The sequence below is a fragment of the Pieris brassicae genome, chromosome 14 (assembly GCF_905147105.1).
Source record: "Pieris brassicae chromosome 14, ilPieBrab1.1, whole genome shotgun sequence".
Classification (NCBI taxonomy): Eukaryota; Metazoa; Arthropoda; class Insecta; order Lepidoptera; family Pieridae; genus Pieris; species Pieris brassicae.
The window spans coordinates 3,468,593-3,494,285 of record NC_059678.1 but is presented as its reverse complement, the minus strand read 5'-3'; the positions used below and the strand labels follow the sequence as shown (position 1 = coordinate 3,494,285).

Here is a 25,693-nt window from a genome sequence, read left to right as displayed (position 1 = left end):
CTTCCTTAGGGGCTTTTATGGCATTTTCGTACGCTTTCTCCGCATCTTCAGAGCTCGTAAAGCGAATACCTCGAATTTTATCTTTAGTTCACCAGTCCATGCGAAGGTGTTTCTGGTTGTCGGTTAAAGTATGGGGAATCCATCTGGTACAAAGCTTCCTGACGCCAAAATGTTCGTGTAATATTTTTTTGTAATTAGCTCATCGCCAATGCCTAGCCTTGCCTGTATCTGCTGATAGGTCACTCTCTTATCTTCCTCTATCATGCGTCGCACAGCACTGATGCTATCTTCAGTAGTCGCTGTTAGAGGACGTCCCTCACGCGGATCATCCTTGACATTGCTGCGACCACGCTTAAACTCGTTAAACCAACTGTAAATAGTGGCACGAGATGGGGCTTCATTAAGAAATGCTAATCGCAGCTCTAGCTTTGTTGTTAAGTAAGCCCACAACGAAAGTCATAATAAATCATTGACTGAAAATTTTCTAGCATTAGGTTCTTTTTCACGTGAAACAAGACTTTTAGATTTGCCGCCAATTCACAAAAACAAATGACAAATGATTGCAATATACTACATACCAGAGTTCTAAAATTGAAATTCAAAAAAGTATTCATTAGCAATGTTGCTAACTGGCCCGTTTAAAAAAAAAATCAGTGTTACCCTCGTAAAAGTTCATGATTAATCATGCATCATCTTATATTTAGCATTTAAGAATATTTAGAATCCTACTTGTGATGCGAGTTATGTAACTCAACATTACTTAAATTACATACCAGAATACAACAAAATCCGCAAGTTTAGGATTCTAAACAAGAGATAAATTATATTATTTTACGCCCTCATTTTCGCAAATTGATAAACTTACCCGTTAAATAATAAGCGATAAGCAAACGGCTTGTGCGATCTGATTGGTTGAATAAGTCCCTAAACTAACCGTTTAGAATCTTACGAATGGATATCCGTTAGTTTATAAATTAAACACAACATCGTCGCAAATTGATAAATTGGTGAAAATGTGTGTACGTTATAACAACATACGAAAGTTTATAAATTTGCTAGGAATTTGTTATAGTCAAGAATTAGCAACCCTACTGTTGACTTGTAAGGCGATGTCAATGCAATGGAAGCTTCCTGTATCAGCTAATCACGGGTCTTTAGGTAGAATGCCTAGGAGACCCCAAGTTACCCCAACAGTGACGTGGTAGGAGGGGTTCAGGCTTTTAGAGTAATTAATAATTAATTAATTACTAATAAATAATATTTAATTCCCCTCAATAACAATAATACAATTTAAAAAGGCACATTTTGTATTAAAACTGTATTAACCTTTCATTTTTGTCTAAATGTCTCTATACCATATATTGCAAGATGCTATTTTTTCCAAATAATATAAGTTAGTTATGTCAAAAATTTTGGCCAAATGACTTGTATCCAGGTCACGTTAATAAAACATATACACGCATAGAGTATAGTCGTTGCTTTCTTCTCTGTATCTATCATAGATTATAAATAACAATCAAAAGCTAATTAAAACACAATAATTCCACCAATATTTTTAATAAATTGTAAAGCAATACAGTATTGGAAATCCTTTAAACTAAAATTATACAATACATTTTGATATTTTTAAAACGCCTTTTTTAGATTTCTTTTCGAAATATAAAAATACTGACGTCTAAAAATCATTGAGAAAAAATTAGATTGAAAATTTAATTTGCGCTGCTGAAAAGCACGGATTAAAAATTCGAGCATTCATTCGACATTTTGCAGTTTCAACTTATATTACCGTAATGTATACATTGGGAAATTTTTCAGCGTTTGTTTTTGTACAATATAAACTGAAACAACTCAACTTATTGATTTTTTTAAAGTATCAAATTCAAAATTATAAATGATTTAGAATGGTTTTCGCGCCAAGTAACGCTTCCATATGCCAAAACATCTTGACATAGTACAGTCCTAGTATTTACCGAGTCTTTCGAAGGATTCCGAAACAAATTCCCACTTCAGTAAGTCAACAATGACAGCAATTCAACATACGCAAGTCAAAGTTTACGCTTCGTATCTAAATATTTATTTAATAAATAAACTAAAACTTAAATTGTCTAATTCAAAATTTATTTCCATTGCGAGTCAATCAATTGTTTTGTTTAAAGATTTCATAATCTGTTCCTGCCATTTGTTAAACTGCGACGGCTTGTCAACTGTCAGCTGTCACACTAAATAAAATGTTTGACATTGAGTTGCACAGATAAACGCTATTGTCATTATAATTGAGCTAATGTAGGTTAGGTACGTAATGAACATTCAGTCTTCGTTCATAAATCACAGATTATAAAAAGCGGAAATAAAACTATTTAACCATATTTAATATATTAATCCCGTAGAAGTCATCATCACGCGGCTTATTTTTGAGGTACTTAAAGAGCTTCCTGAAAGAGAAAAATGGTTCTTAAATATCTAAAACAGAGTTGTCAAACGTGGCAATGGATAAGCCCGGCGGTCTGAGGTTTTTTTTTAATTTTCTTTATTTTATAAGCCATATATCGAATGGATAAGTAGGTTCTGAGGTTAGATTCCGGCCAATCATATATAATTTGAATAAATTTCCGATATTTCGATTAATGAAGTTAAAAACTGATTTTTTACAAATTCGTCATAATAATTTTCGACTTTTTATAGAAATGTCTAAGTCGTAATTTTCTAAATTAACAACAAAATAGAATAGACTATCAACTGAAAAGGAACGATGTTATTTACGATTCACCTGTATCTAAAACTAGCTGCCCCCGCGAACTTCGATTCTCCTTAATGTGGTTTTAGTTAGCCTTAATACCGTGACACGAAAGAATAATTTCACTGTATCATCGTCACTATAATTTGAATTTGATTTACACTTCGGTCTCAGTAACACGTGGTTGGCTATGCTAACACCAACAATTAAAAAAGTGGAAATAATTGAATTTCACGGTATTTCGTTTAGTACAAAATAAATTTAATTTATACTTTAGCCTCAATAACACGTGGTAATCATGATGTTGAATTTTAGCACAGCAGTGCCATCTATTGATTACTTACTCAATCCAGTCGAAAAGTATCGACATCTGTTAGAATCTTTTGGAGTTAACAGATAATTGTGACTGTCAATTAATTATAGACAAATAATTTGCAATAAAATAAAATTGCGACTATAATTAAAGATCTAAGCTAACCTATCTCTTAAGTTGGACCAGACTGCTCACGGTGTGCCAATTTAATTTAAAATCGCTTAAGTAGTTTAGGAGTCCATCGCGGACAAACATCGTGACAGGAGATTTATATTATATAAAATGTAGAACACTAAGCTAAACTAATAAAAAATATTGTTGGATTAACATTAAATCATTTACGTTATTTGAATTTGGTTAGAAAAATAAAAATGACTTCTTACCAAATGGTCCTCGGGACATGTCCCCAATCATGAGGCACATTCTTAATTAAACCGTTCAGGGAATCAGCGGCCACATCCACATCGGCGACGATCGTCGAAATGCCAATGGAATTGGCACATGGCCATGCACTCTCGTGTGCGTCTTCCACTGTTAGCTCTATACGCATAGACACCTCCCACACGGAACGGAGCCGTACATTTGCCACCTGTCAATTGTGACAATCTGTCAGACGTCACTCTCAAATGTCAACGGTCAGACTGACACGGCGAACTTTAATTAAAAACAATTAATCAAATTCAATTGAATAATGCTTCGTTCTAGACTTAGAACGATATAATCTAGATCTAGTATATGAAATGGGTGAATTTGATGAAATTGTCAAATATTCAGACTTAAACTCAAACTAAAAATAACTTTATTTATATAGCTACACAAGTACACTTATAGTATTGTCTTTTGTTAAAATAGCTTTTACACATTAAGAAAAACACTTTTTGAACGAATTAAAGCTATGTATTATTACATAATTCTAAATTTTAATTTTTTACGACGTTCCGCGTGCTAATCAGCGTGAAAGAAAGAAAATCAAAGGTCTCCTCCGCCCTACAGTGCGTACGTAATACTTTAACGGCCCTATTAACAGAAAACATGTTAAACTGTTTCTAGATTTTTATTTACTAACCAGCAAGGACGAAAAAACCACTCTTTTAATCGCCAAGTCTTGAGTCACACAAATTGTTTGAACAAATCAATCCCAAGGATTAGATCATTTAAGTATTCGTCAAATTTATAAAAAAAAAATCTTTATTTATTAATTTACGTTTATACGGGAGTTTGTTGTAACAACGAATCAATTTCCATATAAGGAGTGGTTTGTCTTCTGGAGCTTCTTATAAGTCGAATATAGTATATAGTCTTACTATATACTTTTAGAATGGAGAAGATTGCAAGCACTTGCCTGACGTATACAATTTTTAAAAAATGTTTATTATTATTTATTTCCATAAACCGTAAGTCATAAACAGTGTATTTATTTATTACGACCTTGGTTGTGGCAACACCATTTAGCTACTAAAAATGTCCCTTGAATTCAAAACATACTTTAGCACAATATTCATGTGGCCATGGCGACTTTGGATGTAACATTAATAGAAATCCCATGAATTCATTGTGGCCGGAGTCACCCAAAGACACAAAGATTTAGTTCTTTCAGAAACATTGCTTAACTTTTGTTTACATTCACACAGATGTTTAGCAACTGTGGAGGCTTTACCTTTTGTTTATAGATTATGGGGCCGTTAAAGTAGAGTACTATTGGGGGGAGGGGGGGGGGGTGTCTTTGATTGTCTTATTAAGTGTCGTCAAGAGTAATTATTTACTTTTTCAAACTCATTGTCTATGCTTGAAAACGAAATGCATCTTTACGAGGATTCCTACAAAAATACGTTTTTCTATTATACATGTACGTGTTTTTATGTCTACCGTCATTTTACGCGAATAAATTACATACCATTATCATAGATGTACACAAAACTTACCTTCAAAGTGAGACACCCGTCCCTGTCCACCTGGAAGGCCAGCCTTAGCATAGCGTCTCGCATGGCTTTCAACCACTGAACAGCAGTTTTGGACACAGACACGCAACGCTTCAGCATAGTTGGTACTTGGCCCGCTGTCGTACACTCACGGGAACACTGGTAACGCATGGATTGCGTCGCTAAACGTAGGCAGAGGGCGATAAGTTCGTCTTTCTCATCTGAAAATTCATTAGAAAATAGAAAATATGTTTATTTAATCCTTGACAAATCTTAATATATATAAATCTCCTGTTACGATATTTGTCCGCGATGGACTCCTAAACTACTTAACCGGTTTTAAGATTAAAAAACTGGCAAGAAACTTTCTGAAAACTAATTATGGACTTCACAAATCATTATAAATCTTACACCACAGAAAACTTGTGAAATCACCCCGTTATAGTGGGAAATACAGCGTTATACTAATTGTATAACGATGCTGTCAAAAACCAATTAATGACGAACTTTTCTTTTACGACTATACAACCGTACAACTTTTTTTTACCGAGTTAAAAATGGGGTTACTATTGAAAACTACGAAATAATATGACCTCAGTTATCGTAAGTTATTTGGTGTTGCTAAATCTCTTGTAATAAATTTATTTACTATCTCAATTGACAACTCCTGCTGCACAGTAACCAGTTTGACGGTTATACGATCTTGTATAGTTGACTGTGTTAGACCACAACTGAATGTCTAAATACAAAAAGGGCACTCGTCCCCTATTTATTTCTGAATGAAAATTTACAGGAGATAGAAATAACTGTATAGTTTTTGAAAGAATGAAGATACAAACTTGATTTTTATGTATGCTATTAAGAATGTACATGACAACATAATCAATATTAAAAAGATGCATATTTCTCTGTGAATGCTTAAAAACAGCCATAAAAATATCATGGACAAGTTTAAGGGCCGGCAACGCACTCGCGAGCCCTCTGGCATTGAGAGTGTCCATGGGCGGCGGTATCACTTAACATCAGGTGAGCCTCCTGCCCGTTTGCCGCCTAATTTATAAAAAAAAAAAAGTTACCTTTTAGTAATTAGGTATGTATTACCGTGGACATGTGTTCTTTTACCACTTACATAGTAATCAATCTAAGTAATATTTAAATAAAATCAAACACAAAGTTAATCAAAAGAGTTATAATGTATTCGTTAACCATCTATAGTTCTCACCTATTAGTTTTATTCTATTATAATTCTTCTTATTCTAGTTTTATTCTTATTATGCTATAATGCTATTCCAAAATGACAGGTATTCTTCTGCACAAGTGCAGTTTTAGTATTTAGTTAAAATAGACAAGTCGTTTACTGTTCGTGTAAAGGGCGGACAAGTGCTGTTTCGACAGAAAACGGTGTAGATATGTGTTGACTAGTGATTAAAGCATTAAAAAAAAATTGGGTTAAAATGTGACATGTGCCCTTTTAGTATTTAGACATTCAACTTTTCAGACAGTTTTTTTTTTTAATTTATTTATTATATATTACAAAATCATTTATCTAAAATGTATGACCAGTTAGGTAAACAAAAACATGAACACCTGAGAACCTGAAATTTTCTTAAGCAGAAAAAAAATGACCAGCAAAACAACGGATAGATACCTTTAAATACTCCAATATACATACCGTTATGAACCATATCGACATTTACAGCCATAACCGGTGTATCGGCTCGGACACTCGTTCTCGACGCGTTGAAATAGCTATGTTCTCGTTTGACAGTCACTCTGACACGCGATCGAAGCAACAGGAAGGTCCATGTGTCACCGGAAGTGGACTCCCACTCACAGTCACGGCTTCTAAAAATAACACAAGGCGTGAGAATTTTAATCGAAATACTATCAAGGAACATTAGAGGCGAAAGAACAATGAAGCATCATTGCAGAAGCGAAAGAACAATGAAGCATCATTGCAGAAGCGAAAGAACAATGAAGCATCATTGCAGAAGCGAAAGAACAATGAAGCATCATTGCAGAAGCGAAACAACAATGAAGCATCATTGCAGAAGCGAAACAACAATGAAGCATCATTGCAGAAGCGAAACAACAATGAAGCATCATTGCAGAGGCAAAAGTACAACGCAGCATCTGTTCAGAGCCGGAAGAACTACGAAGCATCATTGCAGAGGCAAAAGTACAACGCAGCATCTGTTAAGAGCCGGAAGAACTACGAAGCATCATTGCAGAGGCAAAAGTACAACGCAGCATCTGTTAAGAGCCGGAAGAACTACGAAGCATCATTGCAGAGGCAAAAGTACAACGCAGCATCTGTTAAGAGCCGGAAGAACTACGAAGCATCATTGCAGAGGCGAAAGAACAATGAAGCATCATTGCAGAAGCGAAAGAACAATGAAGCATCATTGCAGAAGCGAAAGAACAATGAAGCATCATTGCAGAAGCGAAAGAACAATGAAGCATCATTGCAGAAGCGAAAGAACAATGAAGCATCATTGCAGAAGCGAAAGAACAATGAAGCATCATTGCAGAAGCGAAACAACAATGAAGCATCATTGCAGAGGCAAAAGTACAACGCAGCATCTGTTAAGAGCCGGAAGAACTACGAAGCATCATTGCAGAGGCAAAAGTACAACGCAGCATCTGTTAAGAGCCGGAAGAACTACGAAGCATCATTGCAGAGGCAAAAGTACAACGCAGCATCTGTTAAGAGCCGGAAGAACTACGAAGCATCATTTTAGAGGCAAAAGTACAACGCAGCATCTGTTCAGAGCCGGAAGAACTACGAAGCATCATTGCAGAGGCGAAAGAATAATAAAGCATCATTGTAGAGGCGAAATAACTACGAAGCATCATTGTAGAAGCGAAAGAACTACGAAGCATCATTGCAGAGGCAAAAGTACAACGCAGCATCTATTAAGAGCCGGAAGAACTACGAAGCATCATTGTAGAGGCAAAAGTACAACGCAGCATCTGTTCAGAGCCGGAAGAACTACGAAGCATCATTGCAGAGGCGAAAGAATAATAAAGCATCATTGTAGAGGCGAAATAACTACGAAGCATCATTGTAGAAGCGAAAGAACTACGAAGCATCATTGCAGAGGCGAAAGAATAATAAAGCATCATTGTAGAGGCGAAAGAACTACGAAGCATCATTGTAGAAGCGAAAGAACTACGAAGCATCATTGCAGAGGCAAAAGTACAACGCAGCATCTGTCCAGAGCCGGAAGAACTAAGAAGAATCATTGCAGAAGCGAACGAACTACGAAGCATCATTGCAGAGGCAAAAGTACAACGCAGCATCTGTTCAGAGCCGGAAGAACTAAGAAGAATCATTGCAGAAGCGAACGAACAACGAAGCATCATTGCAGAGGCAAAAGTACAACGAAGCATCTGTTCAGAACCGAAAGAACAACGAAGCATCATTGCAGAGGCGAAAGAACAACGAAGCCTTGTTGCAGAAAGCTAGAATGACCTAGAGTAAAGTCAAAAGGGCTACGCAAGAGCGATGAGGCTGGTATTCTACGCTTGGTGCCCTCTGCACCATATATGGGATTTTAATTAACTAACGCAAACTTGAACTATAACAGAAGGCTCGAGAAAGCAATAGTGGCCTTTAAGATATCGGTACTCCCTCTTCTCGATGGGACCTGAATCTTATTGTTTTGGAAAATGTACGTAAGTATGTATGTAATAATGAAACAATCTTGCTATAAGTACTAAATTAATTGAAACACTTACCCCATAAACGGCAACATATCAATCTTTGCGACAACGTTGGTACTGGATTCGCACTGATCGAACATATTCTTCGAGCTTTGTTCACTAATACATCTGAAGTCTACCCTCGACGAGTCACTGCTAAATTCCCGCTCTGACTTTGCACTTTGGCTACTATCGTATGACGTCACGCTTCTCATTTCAAAATCTACAGCCTTATTCACTTGTTTCACGATCGCATTTTGTTCACTCTTAGTAATATTGAACTGTGTCATAATCTCCTGAACGGTTATCGGCTTCTTTGGACTAGTTCTTGGCCTTTGTAGTGGACTATTTGACATTTTCTGTATTTTACTGTGCGGCTTTGGGGTCAAATCCGTTTTTGGCACACAGGGACTGAGACTGCGCTTCTTCGGATGATCGACTTCTACATCTTCATCGTTTGACGTCGGTTCTGATCCCAGCTTCTCCGACAGACATCCGTTCTCATCCATTTCATATATAACCCGAACCGGTGACTTAGCATCAGATTCTGTGCGCGTATCTAAGTCGACATCAAAAGTGCTGCGTGCTAACGCATCGTCCACCAATGTGAGCGATGAATGTGCTTCTAAAAGTTCTGAATTCGGTTTCATAGCTATTTCCGTGTTAATTTCATTATCTCTTATATTCAGTTTCATTTCCACTGATCGATCTATAGATAGTGGTTTACTCTTTATGGACGTATTGCTTCTATTAATTTGCGATCCAGCGTCGCCTGATGCGATAGAAACGTTAACGTTGTATTGTGTTTCAACTCTTCCATTATCTTCGTTAGAGCCAGCTAATTGTACAGAATGTTCTCGTTCAGAATGAAGGGTTTCAGTTGATCGTATAGGATTGTATGCGTGAACGTTTTCGTAATCCCTAGTAGATAATATAACATTGTTTAATGGATTTCTGGGATCGAACACAAGCACATGGCCTGGCACACTTGGTCGATTTCTTGGGGATTGAGCTTTTTCCGGTATTTCATCATCTAACTTTGGTCCTGGGAAGACGCTGGCTATCGCTTTACTACCCAGAGAAGCAACTTTGTTAAGCAATGATGAACTCATGTCAGCAACTGAGTCTGGAGTCGATTGTAGTTCATCATCTATATCAATTTGACTTGAAGTTATAAGATTAGCTTGTATTTGTGTACTGATTGTTGACGGTGATTTTTTCGTTGATCTATCTAAATTGCCAGCCTCGAAGGGTAGAACATCAGCCATTGGCTTAACCAAATCGTTCATTAGTTCTTTAATACCATCTGTAACATCGTAAGTCGGTATAACTTTAGATTTTTCTTTACTTTCGTTCATATAAGTTGTTTCACCGAACGCAGTTTTCTTCAACGGCGAAATAACTACATCATCTTCTGTGTCATCAAATTTTAGCTCTTTAACCACATCACTGCTTATTCTTAAAGATTTCGGGTTCCTGTCCTCGATATCTATTGTTTCATTTGACATCTCAGTCGCTTCATCAAAAGTTTCGTCTAGGTAACGCGATTCCTGTAGTGCAGCCTGAGCCATTGATATGTTATTAAGAAGTTCTTCTTTGCTGAGAACAACAGATCGTCTGTTAGCAGCAAAACTAATTCTTCGTGGCTCAGTTTGAGTCTCTCCATACTTTTCCTCTTCTTTTAAATACATATCTTCTTCAATAGTTGGTGGCAGAGATGGCCGATCAGTGAACTCAGAGAGCATCTGTAATAATTCCCGTGTATCGTCCGCATTCTTAAAAGATTTTCTTGTATTTGTTTTATTCAAATCTGGTTCTTTTATATCTTCACTAACCACTTGTTCGTAATGTCTATTTTTGGATACAGTTTTTAAAGTTTTCAATCTGTTCTTTAAATCATCTACGTCACTATCTTCTAACTTAATCGAAGGCGTCTCTTCAATTTCTGTTCTTTTTCTATATTCTTCCAATTCCGGCTCATCAAAACTACTTCTTGTTATTCTGAATACATCACTTGATCTTATTTCAGCAACATTCATGTCTTCTTGTACATCTTTAACGACTTTCATGTCGTCACTTCTACTTTCTATAACGGCCTTGATATTTTTGTCATCAAAGCACTCTTCCGATCCCGTCGACATGTCTAGTAATTCGTTTAATATTGATTTCTTAGTTTTTGTTGAAATTTGAGATGAAATTGATCCAGTAACACAAGCTTGGCTTGGCTTTTCAAAATCTGATTTTATTTCTTCTATTTGTTTAACTCTATCAATGGACTCGGCAAAATCTAAAGGTTCACGTAATTCTGTTTGTTGTAAGTTATTCTCAGACTGAATGAAATATAAATTTTCTTTAATAGACTCTCTCGATGGCTTCTCTGTAAGTATTTTTGAACGTACATTCCCTTCTTGATCAGAAATTTTTACATTTGTTATAGATTGATAAACGAAAGCTTGGTTGCCACTTAGAGATTCGTGATAATGTTGTGATTTTCTCTGCTTATTTTCCAAATTCTGTTCTAGAGTTAGGATACTACTTGGTATAGGTTTATTAAGTGAAAGATTGCCGTAATCAGGTTTATCTGTCTCATAAATAGATGTATTACTAAATTCACTTTGAAACTGTTTCTCTTCTATTTTAACATCATCTACTGACATATTGAAGTCCGTATGTTGAGAAGGGATATTATCCGATGTATCCATATTTTCTACCAAATTTTCTGGCAATACCATGCCAGTTAATTCTACCATTTTAGTTTCTGTGATGTTACTCTCAGATTGGGTAACACAAATTTCTCTTTTAGCTTCTCCATGTAAATTGTTTACATTTTGCATTGTAGATTGACATTCCCGTAAAAGTGCACTTTCAATTCTGGGAAGTATTTGTGCTGGTTGTGTTTCATTTTTTGTGGCCTCATTGGTAGAAAGAGTCGTCTGTTTTTCTATCTGGGCTATGAAGACACTCTGTGGAATTGTTTGAGTGATAGATACATCCATATTGTTGTCATACAGAACAGTCTTATTTTTATTTAGTATGTTTGAAGGTATGGCTTGTGTCATAGATAAGTCAACTTCATTGCAAATAATTCTTCTCTTTGACAAGATATGTTGTGGTAGTGTTTGAGTAACTGAAATATCCATATCTTCATATTGCAGCATTTTATTTTGAGTATTAATATCTATTTGTGAAGGAATTTCACTAGGAACTGGTTTTATTATATTATTGTCACCTTGATATATTTTCGCTGAAACAGCTTGCGTCATTGATATATCACCATCATCTTCATGTACAATAGTTCTTCTTTTATTTGTAGTTTCATGTTTATTATCAGTAACTAATAACTGCGTAGACACAGCTGGCTGTGTAGATATGTCATCATTTTCATACACAATAGTATTCCTCTTTTCATCAGACTTTGCTAAACTTTCTGTGTTTAAGGTATTAACTATATTTGTAGGGAGAGCTTGTGTTATTGATATATCACCGTCATTATCAAAGACTCCAGTTCGCCTTCCTTCTGCTTTAGTTTCTACTGGTACTTTGTTATTTATGATATCTGTTGGAATTGCTTGTGTAATAGATAAATCTCCATCATTTTCAAAAATAATAGTTCGTCGTTTTTCTACCTTAGGCTCTGGAAGATTTTCTTTGTTATGCATAACTTCTATAGCAGGTATTGCCTGTGTTAATGATAAATCTTGATCATTTTCAAAAATAATAGTTCGTCTCTGTTCCACCTTAGGTTCTGAAAGATTTTCTTTATTATGCATAACTTCTATAGCAGGTATAGCCTGTGTTAGTGATAAATCTCCATCATTTTCAAAAATAATAGTTCGTCTCTTTTCCACCTCAGTCTCTGAAAGATTTTCTTTGTTATGAATACCTTCTATAGTAGGTACAGCCTGTGTTAATGATAAATCTGCATCATTTTCAAAAATTATAGTTCGTCTCTTTTCTACCTTAGCCTCTGAAAGATTTTCTTTGTTATGCATAACTTCCATAGTTGGTATAGCCTGTGTTAATGATAAATCTCCATCATTTTCAAAAATAATAGTTCGTCGCTTTTCTACCTTAGCCTCTGAAAGATTTTCTTTGTTATGCATAACTTCCATAGTTGGTATAGCCTGTGTTAATGATAAATCTCCATCATTTTCAAAAATAATAGTTCGTCGCTTTTCTACCTTAGCCTCTGAAAGATTTTCTTTGTTATGCATAACTTCCATAGTTGGTATAGCCTGTGTTAATGATAAATCTCCATCATTTTCAAAAATAATAGTTCGTCGCTTTTCTACCTTAGCCTCTGAAAGATTTTCTTTGTTATGCATAACTTCCATAGTTGGTATAGCCTGTGTTAATGATAAATCTCCATCATTTTCAAAAATAATAGTTCGTCGCTTTTCTACCTTAGCCTCTGAAAGATTTTCTTTGTTATGCATAACTTCCATAGTTGGTATAGCCTGTGTTAATGATATATCTCCATCATTTTCAAAAATAATAGTTCGTCGCTTTTCTACCTTAGCCTCTGAAAGATTTTCTTTGTTATGCATAACTTCTGTAGCAGGTATAGCCTGTGTTAATGATAAATCTCCACCATTTTCAAAGACAATTGTTTGTCTCTTTTCTTTTGCCTGTGCAGTGCAGGCATCAATAATTACATTACTTGATAGGGCTTGTGTCATAGATATATCACAATCATTACTATAGACAATAGTTCTTCTTCTCTCTGCATTATTCTGCAATACTTTTTGGTCTTGATTGTATATTTTTGTAGATATAACTTGAGTTGTAGACATGTTACAGTCGTCATTGTAGATAATTGTCCTTCTCCTATCTGGGTTAGTTTGTGCTTCATTCTGATCAATAATGTTTACAGGTATAGCTTCAGTTGTAGACATATTACAGTCATTATTATAGATAACTGTCTGTCTCCTACCTTCAATAACTTTACCAGGTAAAGCCTGGGCCATGGATTTATCTTCAAACAATGTTGTCCTACGTCTAGACACATCATCCAGGTTTTCTTGATTATCATCTTGTAATTTTAAAGATGGTTTTGGATCTGATATGAAATTAGGTAAATCATCATCAATATTAAGTATTATTGTCTTTCTTGGTTGTGATTGCACAGATATAGGTGCACAAATACTTTTTTTCTCAATCTGTACAGTTAATTTTTTGCCATCAAAAACTAATACTTCACTTTTTTCCTCTACTGCAAAATTTTCACTTTCACAAATTGGTGCATATGGATTAAGAGCTATATTCTCTTTATCTTCTAAACTAAACTTTGTAATTGATTTCTTTGATACAGACTTCACTACTTCTTGTACTTTCGGGCTTTGGACTGTCTCAGTTATAGACATATCATCATCATTCCTTAAACCAACACTGGTCATATTGAGGTCAACTTCTATATATTCAGAGACATTTCCGAAATTAGCAGATCCAACAACATTTTGATGCACTCTATTCAAATCTTTTTGAATTTCATCTAGATCATCACATTTACTATGCATAGCAGAAAAGTCAACATTCATTTGGTTTGACATTTCTGCCATAGCTGGAATGGTGAGATCATCATTAAAAAGTTTGCTTCTCTGGTCAGTTAGTTCACTCAACTCAAAGTTTTGTTGTGGAATTGCAAGTTTCTCCCCAGTACATTCTAATGCAGCCAGCTGCTGAGTGATATTGACATTTAGGGAGTTATGTAATTGTTGTGCAAGTGTTTGTGTCGGGAGGAATGTTCCGCTAAAATCTATAGCTTCAACTTCTTCAAACTGCTGGTCAAAAATATGTCTACCTAATTGACCAATAGATTGAGGTCTTTGACATTTTGAAGCATCATTTCCAGAGGTTTCTAGCGACTTGTTATGTTCTTCATAGAAATTTTTCCAAGTAGTAGTACCTTCGTTTGTAACGAATTCCCTGGAATATTAAAAAATATCATAAATATTAGTAGTTACAAACTCAAACTCAAAATAACTTTATTCATATAGGTAAACAAGTACACTTATGAGTGACAGAAAAGAAGTTAAATTAATTGTGAATTTACATTTACTACCAGTTCGAAGGCAAGGGCATAGAGAGGGCAAAAAGAACTGGCAAGAAACATTCCCTCACTCTTTTTAATCGCAAAGTTTTGAATCAAACAATTTGTTTGAACTGGATCAAATCAGTGCCAAGGATTAGGATGATTTAAGTATTCGTCAAATTTATAAAAAGCTTTATTAATTAATTTCCGTTTAACAAGGAATTTATTTAGTGATAATTCTGAAATTTTACTTGGGAGTTTGTTGTAAAAACGAATACAATTTCCATAGGTTTATCTTCTGGAGCCTGGTTACACACAAGTTGTATATATTGTTGTCAATATGTAAAAAAAATCCTTTGGCATAGACCTTATTTAAGAAGTATACACTAATATAGTTATCAAAGGAAGGATATAATGAAAACCATACAATGTTCACACAATTAAGAAAACTTAGGCCAAAAATAATAATAATCTAACAAAAGCACCCCAAAAGCAAAATTAAGTTACTTAATTTATTTTATAAAGCCAATTGCATTTCATAAACTATTTCATTATTATAATGTAACAAAAGCATTTCACCTTTTCGGTATGTTATTATAAAAATCACAATAGAGAATAGTAAAATATATAAAGCCTAGTGCCTTGGTGTCCTTGGACTGAAATTAAATAAAAAATTACATACAAGAAATACTATTCCCTCTTTACACATATTATAAAACTTACGCTACACCAGTCCTTTTAGAGAAACTGACGCGACGGCTCTTTGTTGTGTCAGTGGGTGTAGCAACATTAAATTCAAGCTCAGAGAATGGAGTTCGAATCGGTCTTTGACTTTTCAATATTGATGACCTGCGCTTCCTTCTGAAATTTAAGACAAATTGGTAGTACAGTGTATACATAGAGCTCAAATCAGAATCCACTGATATTTTAGGGCTAGAATAGTCCTAAAAAAAGATGTATTTGTTGTAGTCTCCATATGCAATGTACTCTCATATGCTTTAAGAGTTGAACTTATTTCTAATCATTATAATTTGACTATTGTGCGCAACTTATTATAAACTAAAACTTCAAGCACGGTACTAGTTATTACGGCGCTGGTAAATTTTAATTTTAATTCAATATATTCAATATTTTTTTATCTCTTTATATATCTCAGAATTTAAACAATTGAATTATGAAGCAACATAAAGTAGTGTTATTGATGTGCTATTTAAAACTATAAGTCTAATTTATAATATTTACTCACTTGGCCGCGGCATCAACAGGTTTGTTACTCTGGGTGTCATCTTGATCCATTTCTAATTTCGCGTTGATACTATTCTATCATTACACTTCACTAACTAAAGATTCGGCTGGTTAATTTATTAATCATGTATTTGCAAAGTAGAAACAATATTCACATTTCAGTTTACACAAACAAACGAAAATTCGTTATAAATACACATTTAAATTTGACACTCCCTCGTTATCATGTAAATTCAAACATAAATTGACATTTCCAAACTATACATTGTCACATGCAGTTTATGACAAATAACAGCACAGTCTATTAGTGTTTAAATACAAAAATCTACTAAAGATACAATGTTATAACCGCTCACGACCGCAATAACCTTTTTTCTTAGTTTAAGTTTGTTCATTTTTTTTGCAGTGAAATTTCTTTATTTTGTTCCTGTTTAGTTTTGTCTCAACAATTATGTGCAATATGTATTTTTGCATTTCTTGTCTACCTTATCTTATATTTAATAATTTTTTTTATCTTCTCACAGTGGTTGTCTAGAAGACATCGCTCAAAAGCGATAAGGCCGCCAGTTGCCCTCCTATTAATTGAATTATGTTCACTTTGTATTTTATGTGCAACGAAGTGTTAATAAATAATAATAACAAATACAATACAAGCTTAGCGCTAAGTCTGACTGGCTTACGTCAAAAACAGTGGATTTTACATATAGAGCTATTTAGTGCTAAGTCTCGACTCTGCAACATTTAGTTAAATGTAAATCGTTTGTTTGAAAAATATGCAGCATATTATCTTTTATAGAACCATTTTGAAAATTAACCACCCTATATTGATTATACTAAGATCAAACAATTCTACAGCGTGACTAACTCTCACTCTCACTCTCTCTCTCATTTTAACTTTATAGTACTTACTACGGTGTGCCGAGTTCTAGTATCCATTAATTTTTTAAGTACTGATAACAACGAGAATACACTACGTTAATACTAATTTATTATTAATAATACTATACGTTACTGTTAAAATATATGTTAAGGCAAATACTTTAAAAATACCTAATGTATAACTTACAAAATAAAGACCACTCCAAGTATTGTAATTGTAAGAAGTGACACATAAATGCATAAAACACCAAACCATATGATAAACGAAGCATAGTTCCCTACACCCAGCGGCCCGGACATCGGATATTACTTCTACATTTCTTAAAATTTTTAATTGAATTAAAACACTTTAAAATTTGTTAGAATTTTTTATAAACATGTTGTAAATGACAAGTTAGTCAGTTGACTTTTTCTTCTTTACCTATACAATCTTCTTCATTGTTTTACCGTACTACGCTATTCATCGTTTTTAATGTTATTTTCTTGCCCATCCACACTCTCGACGATACACGAGGAAACACGAGCGCGACAGTGTGGACCTGCCTCACGTGTCGCCTCCACTCCGATTTTTGTCAAATAAGCACAAAGCATTATAATATAGTCTACCAATATTATATAGCCTTGTGCCTTACTCACATAAATTAGCTAACATAGTCAATCCAATCACGTCGATCTTTTCGTAGCGGGTAACTAAATACAGCGAGAGTGTAGATATGGCTTCCACAGTCTTGCCACCTTGACTCGCCAATATTCGTATATGTGCTCTGAAACGAGGCTGGCCTCGCGAGTCTGTAGCTGGTTTTAAATTTGTTGTAGTATCTACAACGAATACTAACAAAAGCAGATTTGTTTAACTGAACGCGCTCGTCTCAGGTACTATTGGTGTCAATTAAAAATTAACAACAATTATTTATTTATACATACGCTTTTAATATTTATACACCGTTATTTATAATATGAGTGAAGCTTAATAAACATACGCTAAGAAATCTACACAGACATAAATTTACGCTAGATAATTTTATAAAAAAAAAGGATACAAATCCCGAAAAAGCAATGACAATTTGCATAATTCTATTTTTGTTACTTTTTCTATCTCGTTTTTTTTCTCTAAGAAATAAAGGACCAGAATATGTTTTCGCTTCCTTGTATAGCACGGATCAATGTTATTATTATTTTTTATTCAATATAAATTTTGAATTTAAAATAATTTCTGGCATGTTATAGCATTTTAATTACACACACATATGTCATAAAAAAACAACTTCAGAATAAACAATATATCGTTCAAAGAATAAATCACTGGTCATCAGAATAAATAGACTCGGCGCATTTAGAACACGAACAGTTGGTACTTGATGTCTCTGGTAGAAATCGCCTGAAAATCAATATTAGTTATATATAGATAGTTACACTATACTGGACTTATTTTTTTTATAGCAATTGATGTTTTTGTGTTAATGGCCTTAAGAGTTCTTAAGAGGTCAGTTACGCACTTGTGAACCTTCTAGCAGTACGAGTGTCCATGGGTGTATCGTTTAACAATACTGTTCCCTGTTCTATAAAAAAAATCTTAGTAATGCCAATTGCGTAATAAATATAAAAAGTAAGTAGTGTAATATTTTTTTTTCATAATTTAAAATCATCGTGATTTTTAATGAGGTACCCGCGGCTGTCCCTTTTCAATGGTCGTCTCTTTACACGCTTTTTAGTAGGTTTCGTCTTGTTTAAGTTGTCTTCATTAGTTTCACGATTCTCATTACTCTCGCCATCATCTTCAATTTTCCTCTTACGCCTGTCTTTGTACACTTCGCAGGAATCTTTTGGAGATAATTTCCAATGTTTCACGACCTTCGCTTGAGGCTTCTAAAAAATATTGAATGTAAGTAGATGACAAAAGTTAAAGAGTCATTAAATGCGAAGAAGACGTTTCTTTTTTCCAACTAAAAGTACATGCAAATGTGGATGAAGGCATGCTCCTAATTTCTCTTACCAAAAGGAGAATTCTCGAATAGTTTTTTTTTTCATGAAATTGTAGGTGTCGCTAGAATGATTACGGGAATTTAGCTCTTACATGATCTCGAATAATATTGTTAAATGTTTCTTCTATATCGGATCCTTCTTTGCGATTAACATTTCTCAGGTAGCATAGCCGATTTCGTGATTTTCGTAGCAATTTATCTGTATTTGTTTTGCGTTTGCGATTGTCAGGCTTTTCTTTCCGTGGGCGCATTTTATTCAGAAACTTCAAAAAATTAAAAAGCTATAACTATATTTATTTTGGTTTTTTATATCAATAAAAGGTCTTAAATTTTTTGTAACATCCACATTTTTTAATTTAAAATTACATATTTATGCTGTCACAATGGAAAACCATAAACATGGAACATAAACCGATACTTGACTTGATTGAAATTAGCTTTTAGTCTGTAAAATATATAAAAAAACATTCAAAGAAACATAGACTCTATAAACGTGATTTTCTTCTAGATGTATCCGATTTAATTGTCATATGACTGTCGTCGTACAGCGCTGCCAACATTGATAAACGCCCACCATCTTTGGGCAGCTGATATTTGTGTTATTGAGCAAGTTTTATATATTCCTATCGAAATCATCCCGAAATGGGTGCGTCATTTCTTCCCATCACCGTTTTTACAGTATTATGGGGTGTGGTGGGTATCGTGTGCCCGTTCTTTGCTCCCAAGGGCCCTAACAGAGGGTAAGTTGTTGGTCTTACATTTCTGGTCATTCCAATAAAATAATAGGCATCCCCATCCCTAACATTAGTTCTTAAATATTTCAGGATCATCCAAGTGGTGTTGATGTTAACCGCAGCTACGTGCTGGTTATTGTAAGTATTATAATTTCTAAGGCCCAGACTTATTCTGATGACTAGTATGGCATATTTTATATTGCCTTGTGGATAATAATAGTAATTAAATGCAATGGTTACACACTAAATTATATTTTCATATAATTTTGTATTCTAAAACACACTAAGTTTATAGACTCAAACCTCTATAAGCAACATATTGTATGCTATTCAATATAAACCTACAATAAATCAGTTAAAAAAAACATCATTTCTTCCAGTTTCTGACAGCTCAAGTGAAAATTATAATTGAATCCATAAATTAAAGCTAATCTAGTACTTATTCAGTCAGGACTTCTCCTTTATATTGAGTTACATATCTACATTCATATTATTTTGTTACATAAATAAGAGTTTTAGAAAATCATATTTTGTACACAATTGCTTTACCTTAGTGGACATGCTGAAAAATTTTATGTTAAAATTTTGACCATGTAAAATAATAATTTAGATAAAATCTGTAAAGACAGATGTTGTATCACAACCTAGCCTCTGTTAAGTGTCTTCAGAAAAACAATCTTGTATAGGTGCTACTACAATTGGAGACCAAAGCAATTGGAAAGACATTATCCAGTAATATTAAAATAAAACAGTACCTCAAATTAGATTTGAAACAATTTCTTATTGAAGTTCTCATAACCCCCTAAAAGCAAAAAAACAGATTAAATTATAATGTCTATCCCATCAGGCATCACGCACCACTCTTTGTAACAACGCCTACTCCATATTGCGTTAGATGTATAAATGAACAAGTGACTGAGCAACTTAGATTAAGTAACATGCTTATTAAAAATACTAATACAAAATTTATATAATTTCAGCTGGCTGTGTGCATACATGGCACAGATGAATCCATTGATTGGGCCTAGACTTAGCAACGATACTCTTATTTGGATTGCACGCACTTGGGTAAGATTATTTTGTACAAGTTTTAGAAACATGTATCCATAAGCTAACAAGTTTCAGGTAATGTAGTTAAAGAATAGTTGGGACATGTTTATATTTGGAGGTGCTATATACTTTCTTTTTCCCTTCATTTTGTTATTAAATTAAACGTTACAGGGCCACATATAACTCGAAACTCGAAATAAGTTTATTCATATAGGTAAACAAATGAACGTCAGAAAGTTAAATTAATTGTAAATTTACATTTACTACCAAGTTTGCAAGTCTAGGGTGTAAAGCAGTCAAGAAAAACTGGCTAGAAACTTTCCGCCACTCTTTTTAATTGCTAAGTTTGGAGTCATACAAATTGTTTGAAGTGATGCAAATCAATCCCGATTCGGATCATTTAAATATTCCTCAACTGTAACTCAAGGTTGCCCTGGTTAAAATATGAACTGATGTTAGAGTCCATGCCAAAAGAAAACCTTATATTATTCACAAGAATTACAAGTATCAAGATTGCAGTGAAACTATAATAATGAATGCAGCAATCTCATTTCCCACTGTGTGTTAGTATTCTTATGAGTTTTGTAAAACATAATGAAATATGGCAAGACAGCGTAGGAGCCATTGCCACTACAGTGCTAAAAGTAAATCCCGATCTAGCACTTACAGTTGTGTACTATCAATGCCAGTGGGTTTCTTATCTCAAATTCATTTCAATCACAGACAGTACTTGAATGTATGGTAACGGATAATAAAGAAAAGGTCAGTTGTGAAGTGTTTTTTAGACAACGTTCCTATTTTACTTGTAAAATTGTTACTAACAGGATATACAAATAAAGAAAATCTTGACATTGTACGCATGACAGCACTACCTGTCCTCGCAATAACATTGAAAATGCTTCCTGATTGCAATGATCCAATACTCAAATAAAATAATAACAATTTGTATAGGTTCTATATTTTTTTAATTTATTTTAAGTAACGAAAAGAAAATTACTTTGGTATAAAGTTTGCTTCAGTGGTTTTGTTTTATATAGATATTTTATTTACAAATTAATTGAATTGAATACAGCGGAATCTCTATAACTCGAATCTTGTTAAGACAAAAGAAATATAGTCAAAATATCTCGAATTATTTAGACTAACTCGAACAAAATTTTATTTCCCTACTTTTATTATCAATACATATTTATACTATATATATATAACTCGAATTTTACAAAGAAGACTCCGTAAGTCGTAGTTAGTTAAATTTAATGATGTCTTGGAGTTCTCTGAAATAAAAGCAATAAAATCCAAAATTAATAATCGTAATTTCTTTTAGTGTCTTTAGTTTTTAGAGTTTACTTAATTAATATTTAATATGTAAAAAATATACAATACAAAACGTAAGTTGAACTAAGTATTGTCTTTTGTTAACATATTACACTATTACTCATTAAGAAAACACTTTTTAAACGGATTGAAGCTATGTGGTCACCGTGACCACGCACGCTGTAAAGCACGCGAAACGTCCAAAAAAATTAAATTTAAAATTACGTAAATAATTATAAGTTTATAATAATAATACATAGCTTCAATCCGTTTAAAAAGTGTTTTCTTAATAGTAAGTTGAACTGTTGTACAAATCGAAAAATACACAGAACACGGTTCTCTGTGAATCGAGTTCTTCTTAAGTCGATTTTTTGACCCTTGACATTCGAGTTATAGAATTTATTTTATATATAATGGCAATACCTTTAACTCTAAGCCAGTTTCAAGTAAAAGGTTGGGAAACTACACGCGAAAAACATAAACAAAGACATCGAAAGAAAACAAAGGGATAAGCTAGTTAAAAAGAAAATATTAACATACACATATTATTATTGATTATGTTATAGAGATTACACTCTACATGCTGTTGGTCTTTTTGTTTCCGAGCGCCATCGGCACGGATCCACTGTCGTCATTAATTCCTAACCGCTGCACGGCTATGGCTGCTTCGGTTAGAGCAACACATTCACATTGAAAGATCGTGTTCTGTGTGCCTAAGGGTAGGCGTATGTTGATGTTGAGATCAAGAGAGAATGTGCCAGCACCTGAGCCACACCCTGTTTTTGATCCAACAGTGTATATACGTAGCTCATTCAGGGGCGACTGATCATGTTCCTCTTCTCTCAACTGTACATTTTAAAATACCGCGCCATCGCTGTGTGGCTGTTTACGTTTGTTGCCGCTAGATGGCACTCTGATAAACACAATCTCTAATTAAAAATTTAGTCACAGATTACAGATTAAATCGAATTTGAAATCAATTCTTGTACTGTTTTTTGTCAACATAGGTTTTAAGCATTGAAAGAAAACACTTTTTAACCGGATTAAAGCTATTTGTATTATTATAAACATATAATTATTTACATAATTTAAAAAAAAAACCCGATGTTTCGCGTGCTTTACGACCGTGACCAAGCACGCTGTGAAGCACGCGAAACATCGGAATTTGTTTTTTTTTTTTGTTGTAATAGTTGTAAAAACGAATATAATTTCCATATAAGGAGTGGTTTATCTTCTGAGCCTGGTTGGTTGTACGCTTAGAAGAGTTCTGTTTGGTAAAACTCAACATTTTTTATACATACAACAAGGCTTCAAAAATATATTGACAAGATATTGTCATAAGAGATCGACTCCCTTGGAGAAACACAACAAATCAGATATAGCTCTGATGCTCACACCTAAAAGGTACCATTGTATATAGAGAAAAAACCCTGGTTAAATAGGCCAACTGTATAAACGCGTTCTTTGTAAATATTCTGGCAGCATCGGGTATTATATTTAAATATCATGTGATTTCGGCACGTGCTACGTCTAACAATGTAGATAATGTCTTTGAAGAAAATCGATAAAGATTGTTTATTATTTACAAGGTTACATAAGGATTACGAAATGACTCTCGTAATTTATTGTATCGTCTCCTCAATATGAAGGCACACAGCCTCAGTCTGCTTGAAATTAGTTCAATTCCGGAGTCATCTGGAAGAAAATGCCCAACTGGGATAGGGCTAAAGGATTACGAAATGACTCTCCGTCGTCTCCTCAATTTGAAGAGTCTCTCCTTAGTACTTTCCACAGTCTTAATGTGCTTGAAAGTAGTTCAATTCCGGAGTCATCTGGAAGAAAATGCCCAACTGGGATAGGGCTAAAGGATTACGAAACGACTCTCCGTCGTCTCCTCAATTTGAAGAGTCTCTCCTTAGTACTTTCCACAGTCTTAATGTGCTTGAAAGTAGTTCAATTCCGGAGTCATCTGGAAGAAAATGCCCAACTAGGATAGGGCTAAAGGATTACGAAACGACTCTCCGTCGTCTCCTCAATTTGAAGAGTCTCTCCTTAGTACTTTCCACAGTCTTAATGTGCTTGAAAGTAGTTCAATTCCGGAGTCATCTGGAAGAAAATGCCCAACTAGGATAGGGCTAAAGGATTACGAAACGACTCTCCGTCGTCTCCTCAATTTGAAGAGTCTCTCCTTAGTACTTTCCACAGTCTTAATGTGCTTGAAAGAAGTCCAATTCCGCAGTCATCTGGAAGAAAATGCCACTGGGGTAGGGCTAAGCAGTATTTCACTGACGTGGAAGAATACTGCTCACATCTCTTTGCTGGTGGTCCCAAAAGATAGCTTCTTCTCTTGGATCAAATTCAGCGAAGGTCTTGTCGAATTGTCAATCCCCAATGTATCGTGTTCGGCGTGATTCTCTCTCTACGCAGTCACGTTGCGCCTCCGCGTTTTCTACTAAGTGTACCTTGGTGTTCTGAAGAATTGCTTGAGTAGCTCCCTCCTGCCTCGTATTAACAACGTACGAGCCGTGTCAAATTTCAACATCTCCTTGATGGCTGGAAGTCTTCCACAGTCCATTACGCAAGGCAGTTTCTTTTGAGAACTCGTGAATTGTGGGATTCGACTCCCGAGGACTGCTCTGAGAGATACCACCTCTAACTATTTAAAGTTAGAGTGTACTCGTCGGTCAAAGGCGAGCAACGCACCCGCTAAAATTATTTAAATAATTATTTAAAGGTTAAATAAAGTTGAATTAGATAAAGTTTAACAAAAGGCTTTTATTATCATAGACATAAATACAAATAATACAATTAGTTCATTTTACCTTCTACAAAGATTATTACAGAATTTCATTAATTTAAATAGATTTATTACTATCATTGTTATCGTTATTATATATTTTTGTTATTAATGGCTTTGAATCTCGTAACGGGAAAATGTGACGCGTAACCGCAAAATGTGACGGATTTTTTTTCCGATAAAGAAGTTTCACTTCAAAAATATTCTGTGTATAACGTTAAATTTAATTATACTTGAGCAGTGATGGCCTAGTGGGTTCAGAGTGCGACTCTCTTCTATGAAGTCGTAGGTTCGATCCCCGCCTGTGCCCTATTAGACATTCTTTCTATGTGCGTGAGGGAAAACATCGTGAGGAAACCGAAACCTTGCCTTAGACCCAAAAAGTCGACGGCGTGCGTCACGCACAGGAGGCTGATCACTTGCCTAGTAGAATAACAAATTATCATGAAACACACAGAAATCTGGGGCCCATACCAAAAAAGATTTTAGCGCAATTGATTTATTTATTTTTTTAATTATACAATTTTGTTTTCAGGGTCAACCGTATACAGTATAAGAAGATCAACGTGTAAACGTCAAATGTCAAACGTCAAAATGTAATTTATTGAATGTAATTTGTGGCGAATGAAAAGAATAATAATAATTTATGTTTACAAATATCACCTGTTTATTGAATTTTAACTTTTTTGCTTCATTCCGAATAGAATTAAGTGTTTCTGTAGATAACCTAATAAATATATAAAGTTGTATGTATTTTATTAGTAATACGATTGAGGTTATGACTTATTTATTTATTCATAATAACGAAGGAATTACGTTGTTTATACAATTCTTCAGAACACCACAGTACATAACGTAGAAAACTCAAAGACACAATATAAGTGTGTAGAGAGAAAATCGCCGAACACGATACGTTGGGGATTGACAATTCGACAAGACCTTCGCTGAATTTGATCATAGGGAAGAAGCTGTCATTTGGGAACACCAGCC

General features: G+C 34.4%; 3 protein-coding genes across 7 annotated transcripts; 1 reads left to right on the top strand and 2 right to left on the bottom strand.

Annotated features, from left to right (window-relative positions):
* Positions 1 to 1,580: 1,580 nt before the first annotated feature.
* Positions 1,581 to 17,220, bottom strand: LOC123718053. 4 transcript variants are annotated; one of them, XM_045674419.1, is made up of 7 exons: positions 17,014 to 17,220; positions 15,426 to 15,560; positions 8,708 to 14,596; positions 6,639 to 6,811; positions 4,970 to 5,187; positions 3,431 to 3,636; positions 1,581 to 2,432 (listed from the first exon to the last, which is right to left on the bottom strand). In XM_045674419.1, the coding sequence occupies exons 1-7, from the start codon at positions 17,124 to 17,126 to the stop codon at positions 2,354 to 2,356; spliced, it is 6,813 nt and encodes a 2,270-aa protein (XP_045530375.1). In that variant the 5' UTR covers positions 17,127 to 17,220; the 3' UTR covers positions 1,581 to 2,353. The 4 variants fall into 4 exon arrangements, with proteins under 4 accessions (XP_045530375.1, XP_045530374.1, XP_045530378.1 ...); XM_045674418.1 differs by having other exon boundaries at positions 1,582 to 2,432; positions 15,426 to 15,563; XM_045674422.1 differs by lacking the exon at positions 17,014 to 17,220 and adding an exon at positions 15,945 to 16,160 and having other exon boundaries at positions 1,582 to 2,432; positions 15,426 to 15,563.
* Positions 17,221 to 18,042: 822 nt separating this feature from the next.
* Positions 18,043 to 19,195, bottom strand: LOC123718077. 2 transcript variants are annotated; one of them, XM_045674466.1, is made up of 3 exons: positions 18,901 to 19,195; positions 18,493 to 18,692; positions 18,043 to 18,204 (listed from the first exon to the last, which is right to left on the bottom strand). In XM_045674466.1, exons 1-3 carry the CDS (start codon positions 19,057 to 19,059, stop codon positions 18,126 to 18,128), a joined length of 438 nt encoding a protein of 145 aa, XP_045530422.1. In that variant the 5' UTR covers positions 19,060 to 19,195; the 3' UTR covers positions 18,043 to 18,125. The 2 variants fall into 2 exon arrangements, with proteins under 2 accessions (XP_045530422.1, XP_045530423.1); XM_045674467.1 differs by having other exon boundaries at positions 18,493 to 18,689.
* Positions 19,196 to 19,349: 154 nt separating this feature from the next.
* Positions 19,350 to 25,452, top strand: LOC123718080 (V-type proton ATPase subunit e 2-like). The gene is made up of 4 exons (XM_045674471.1): positions 19,350 to 19,548; positions 19,633 to 19,680; positions 20,523 to 20,610; positions 25,239 to 25,452. The coding sequence occupies exons 1-4, from the start codon at positions 19,451 to 19,453 to the stop codon at positions 25,257 to 25,259; spliced, it is 255 nt and encodes an 84-aa protein (XP_045530427.1). The 5' UTR covers positions 19,350 to 19,450; the 3' UTR covers positions 25,260 to 25,452.
* The last annotated feature ends 241 nt before the right edge of the window (positions 25,453 to 25,693 follow it).

What these genes read in the sequence shown, in the direction of transcription:
- LOC123718053 (XM_045674418.1), bottom strand. Translation starts at nt 17,126, where the DNA reads ATGTCCGGGCCGCTGGGTGTAGGGAACTATGCTTCGTTTATCATATGG. An exon ending in CTTGGAGTGGTCTTTATTTT is followed by an intron (nt 15,564 to 17,013) that starts GTAAGTTATACA and finishes CTTAAATTTCAG; the next exon opens with AAGGAAGCGCAGGTCATCAA. An exon ending in ACGGGTGTCTCACTTTGAAG is followed by an intron (nt 3,637 to 4,969) that starts GTAAGTTTTGTG and finishes CACAATTGACAG; the next exon opens with GTGGCAAATGTACGGCTCCG.
- LOC123718077 (XM_045674466.1), bottom strand. Translation starts at nt 19,059, where the DNA reads ATGCGCCCACGGAAAGAAAAGCCTGACAATCGCAAACGCAAAACAAAT. An exon ending in ACAATATTATTCGAGATCAT is followed by an intron (nt 18,693 to 18,900) that starts GTAAGAGCTAAA and finishes AATATTTTTTAG; the next exon opens with AAGCCTCAAGCGAAGGTCGT. An exon ending in TTGAAAAGGGACAGCCGCGG is followed by an intron (nt 18,205 to 18,492) that starts GTACCTCATTAA and finishes ATTGATTTTCAG; the next exon opens with GCGATTTCTACCAGAGACAT.
- LOC123718080 (XM_045674471.1), top strand. Translation starts at nt 19,451, where the DNA reads ATGGGTGCGTCATTTCTTCCCATCACCGTTTTTACAGTATTATGGGGT. An exon ending in CCCAAGGGCCCTAACAGAGG is followed by an intron (nt 19,549 to 19,632) that starts GTAAGTTGTTGG and finishes TAAATATTTCAG; the next exon opens with GATCATCCAAGTGGTGTTGA. An exon ending in TTTGGATTGCACGCACTTGG is followed by an intron (nt 20,611 to 25,238) that starts GTAAGATTATTT and finishes TTTTGTTTTCAG; the next exon opens with GGTCAACCGTATACAGTATA.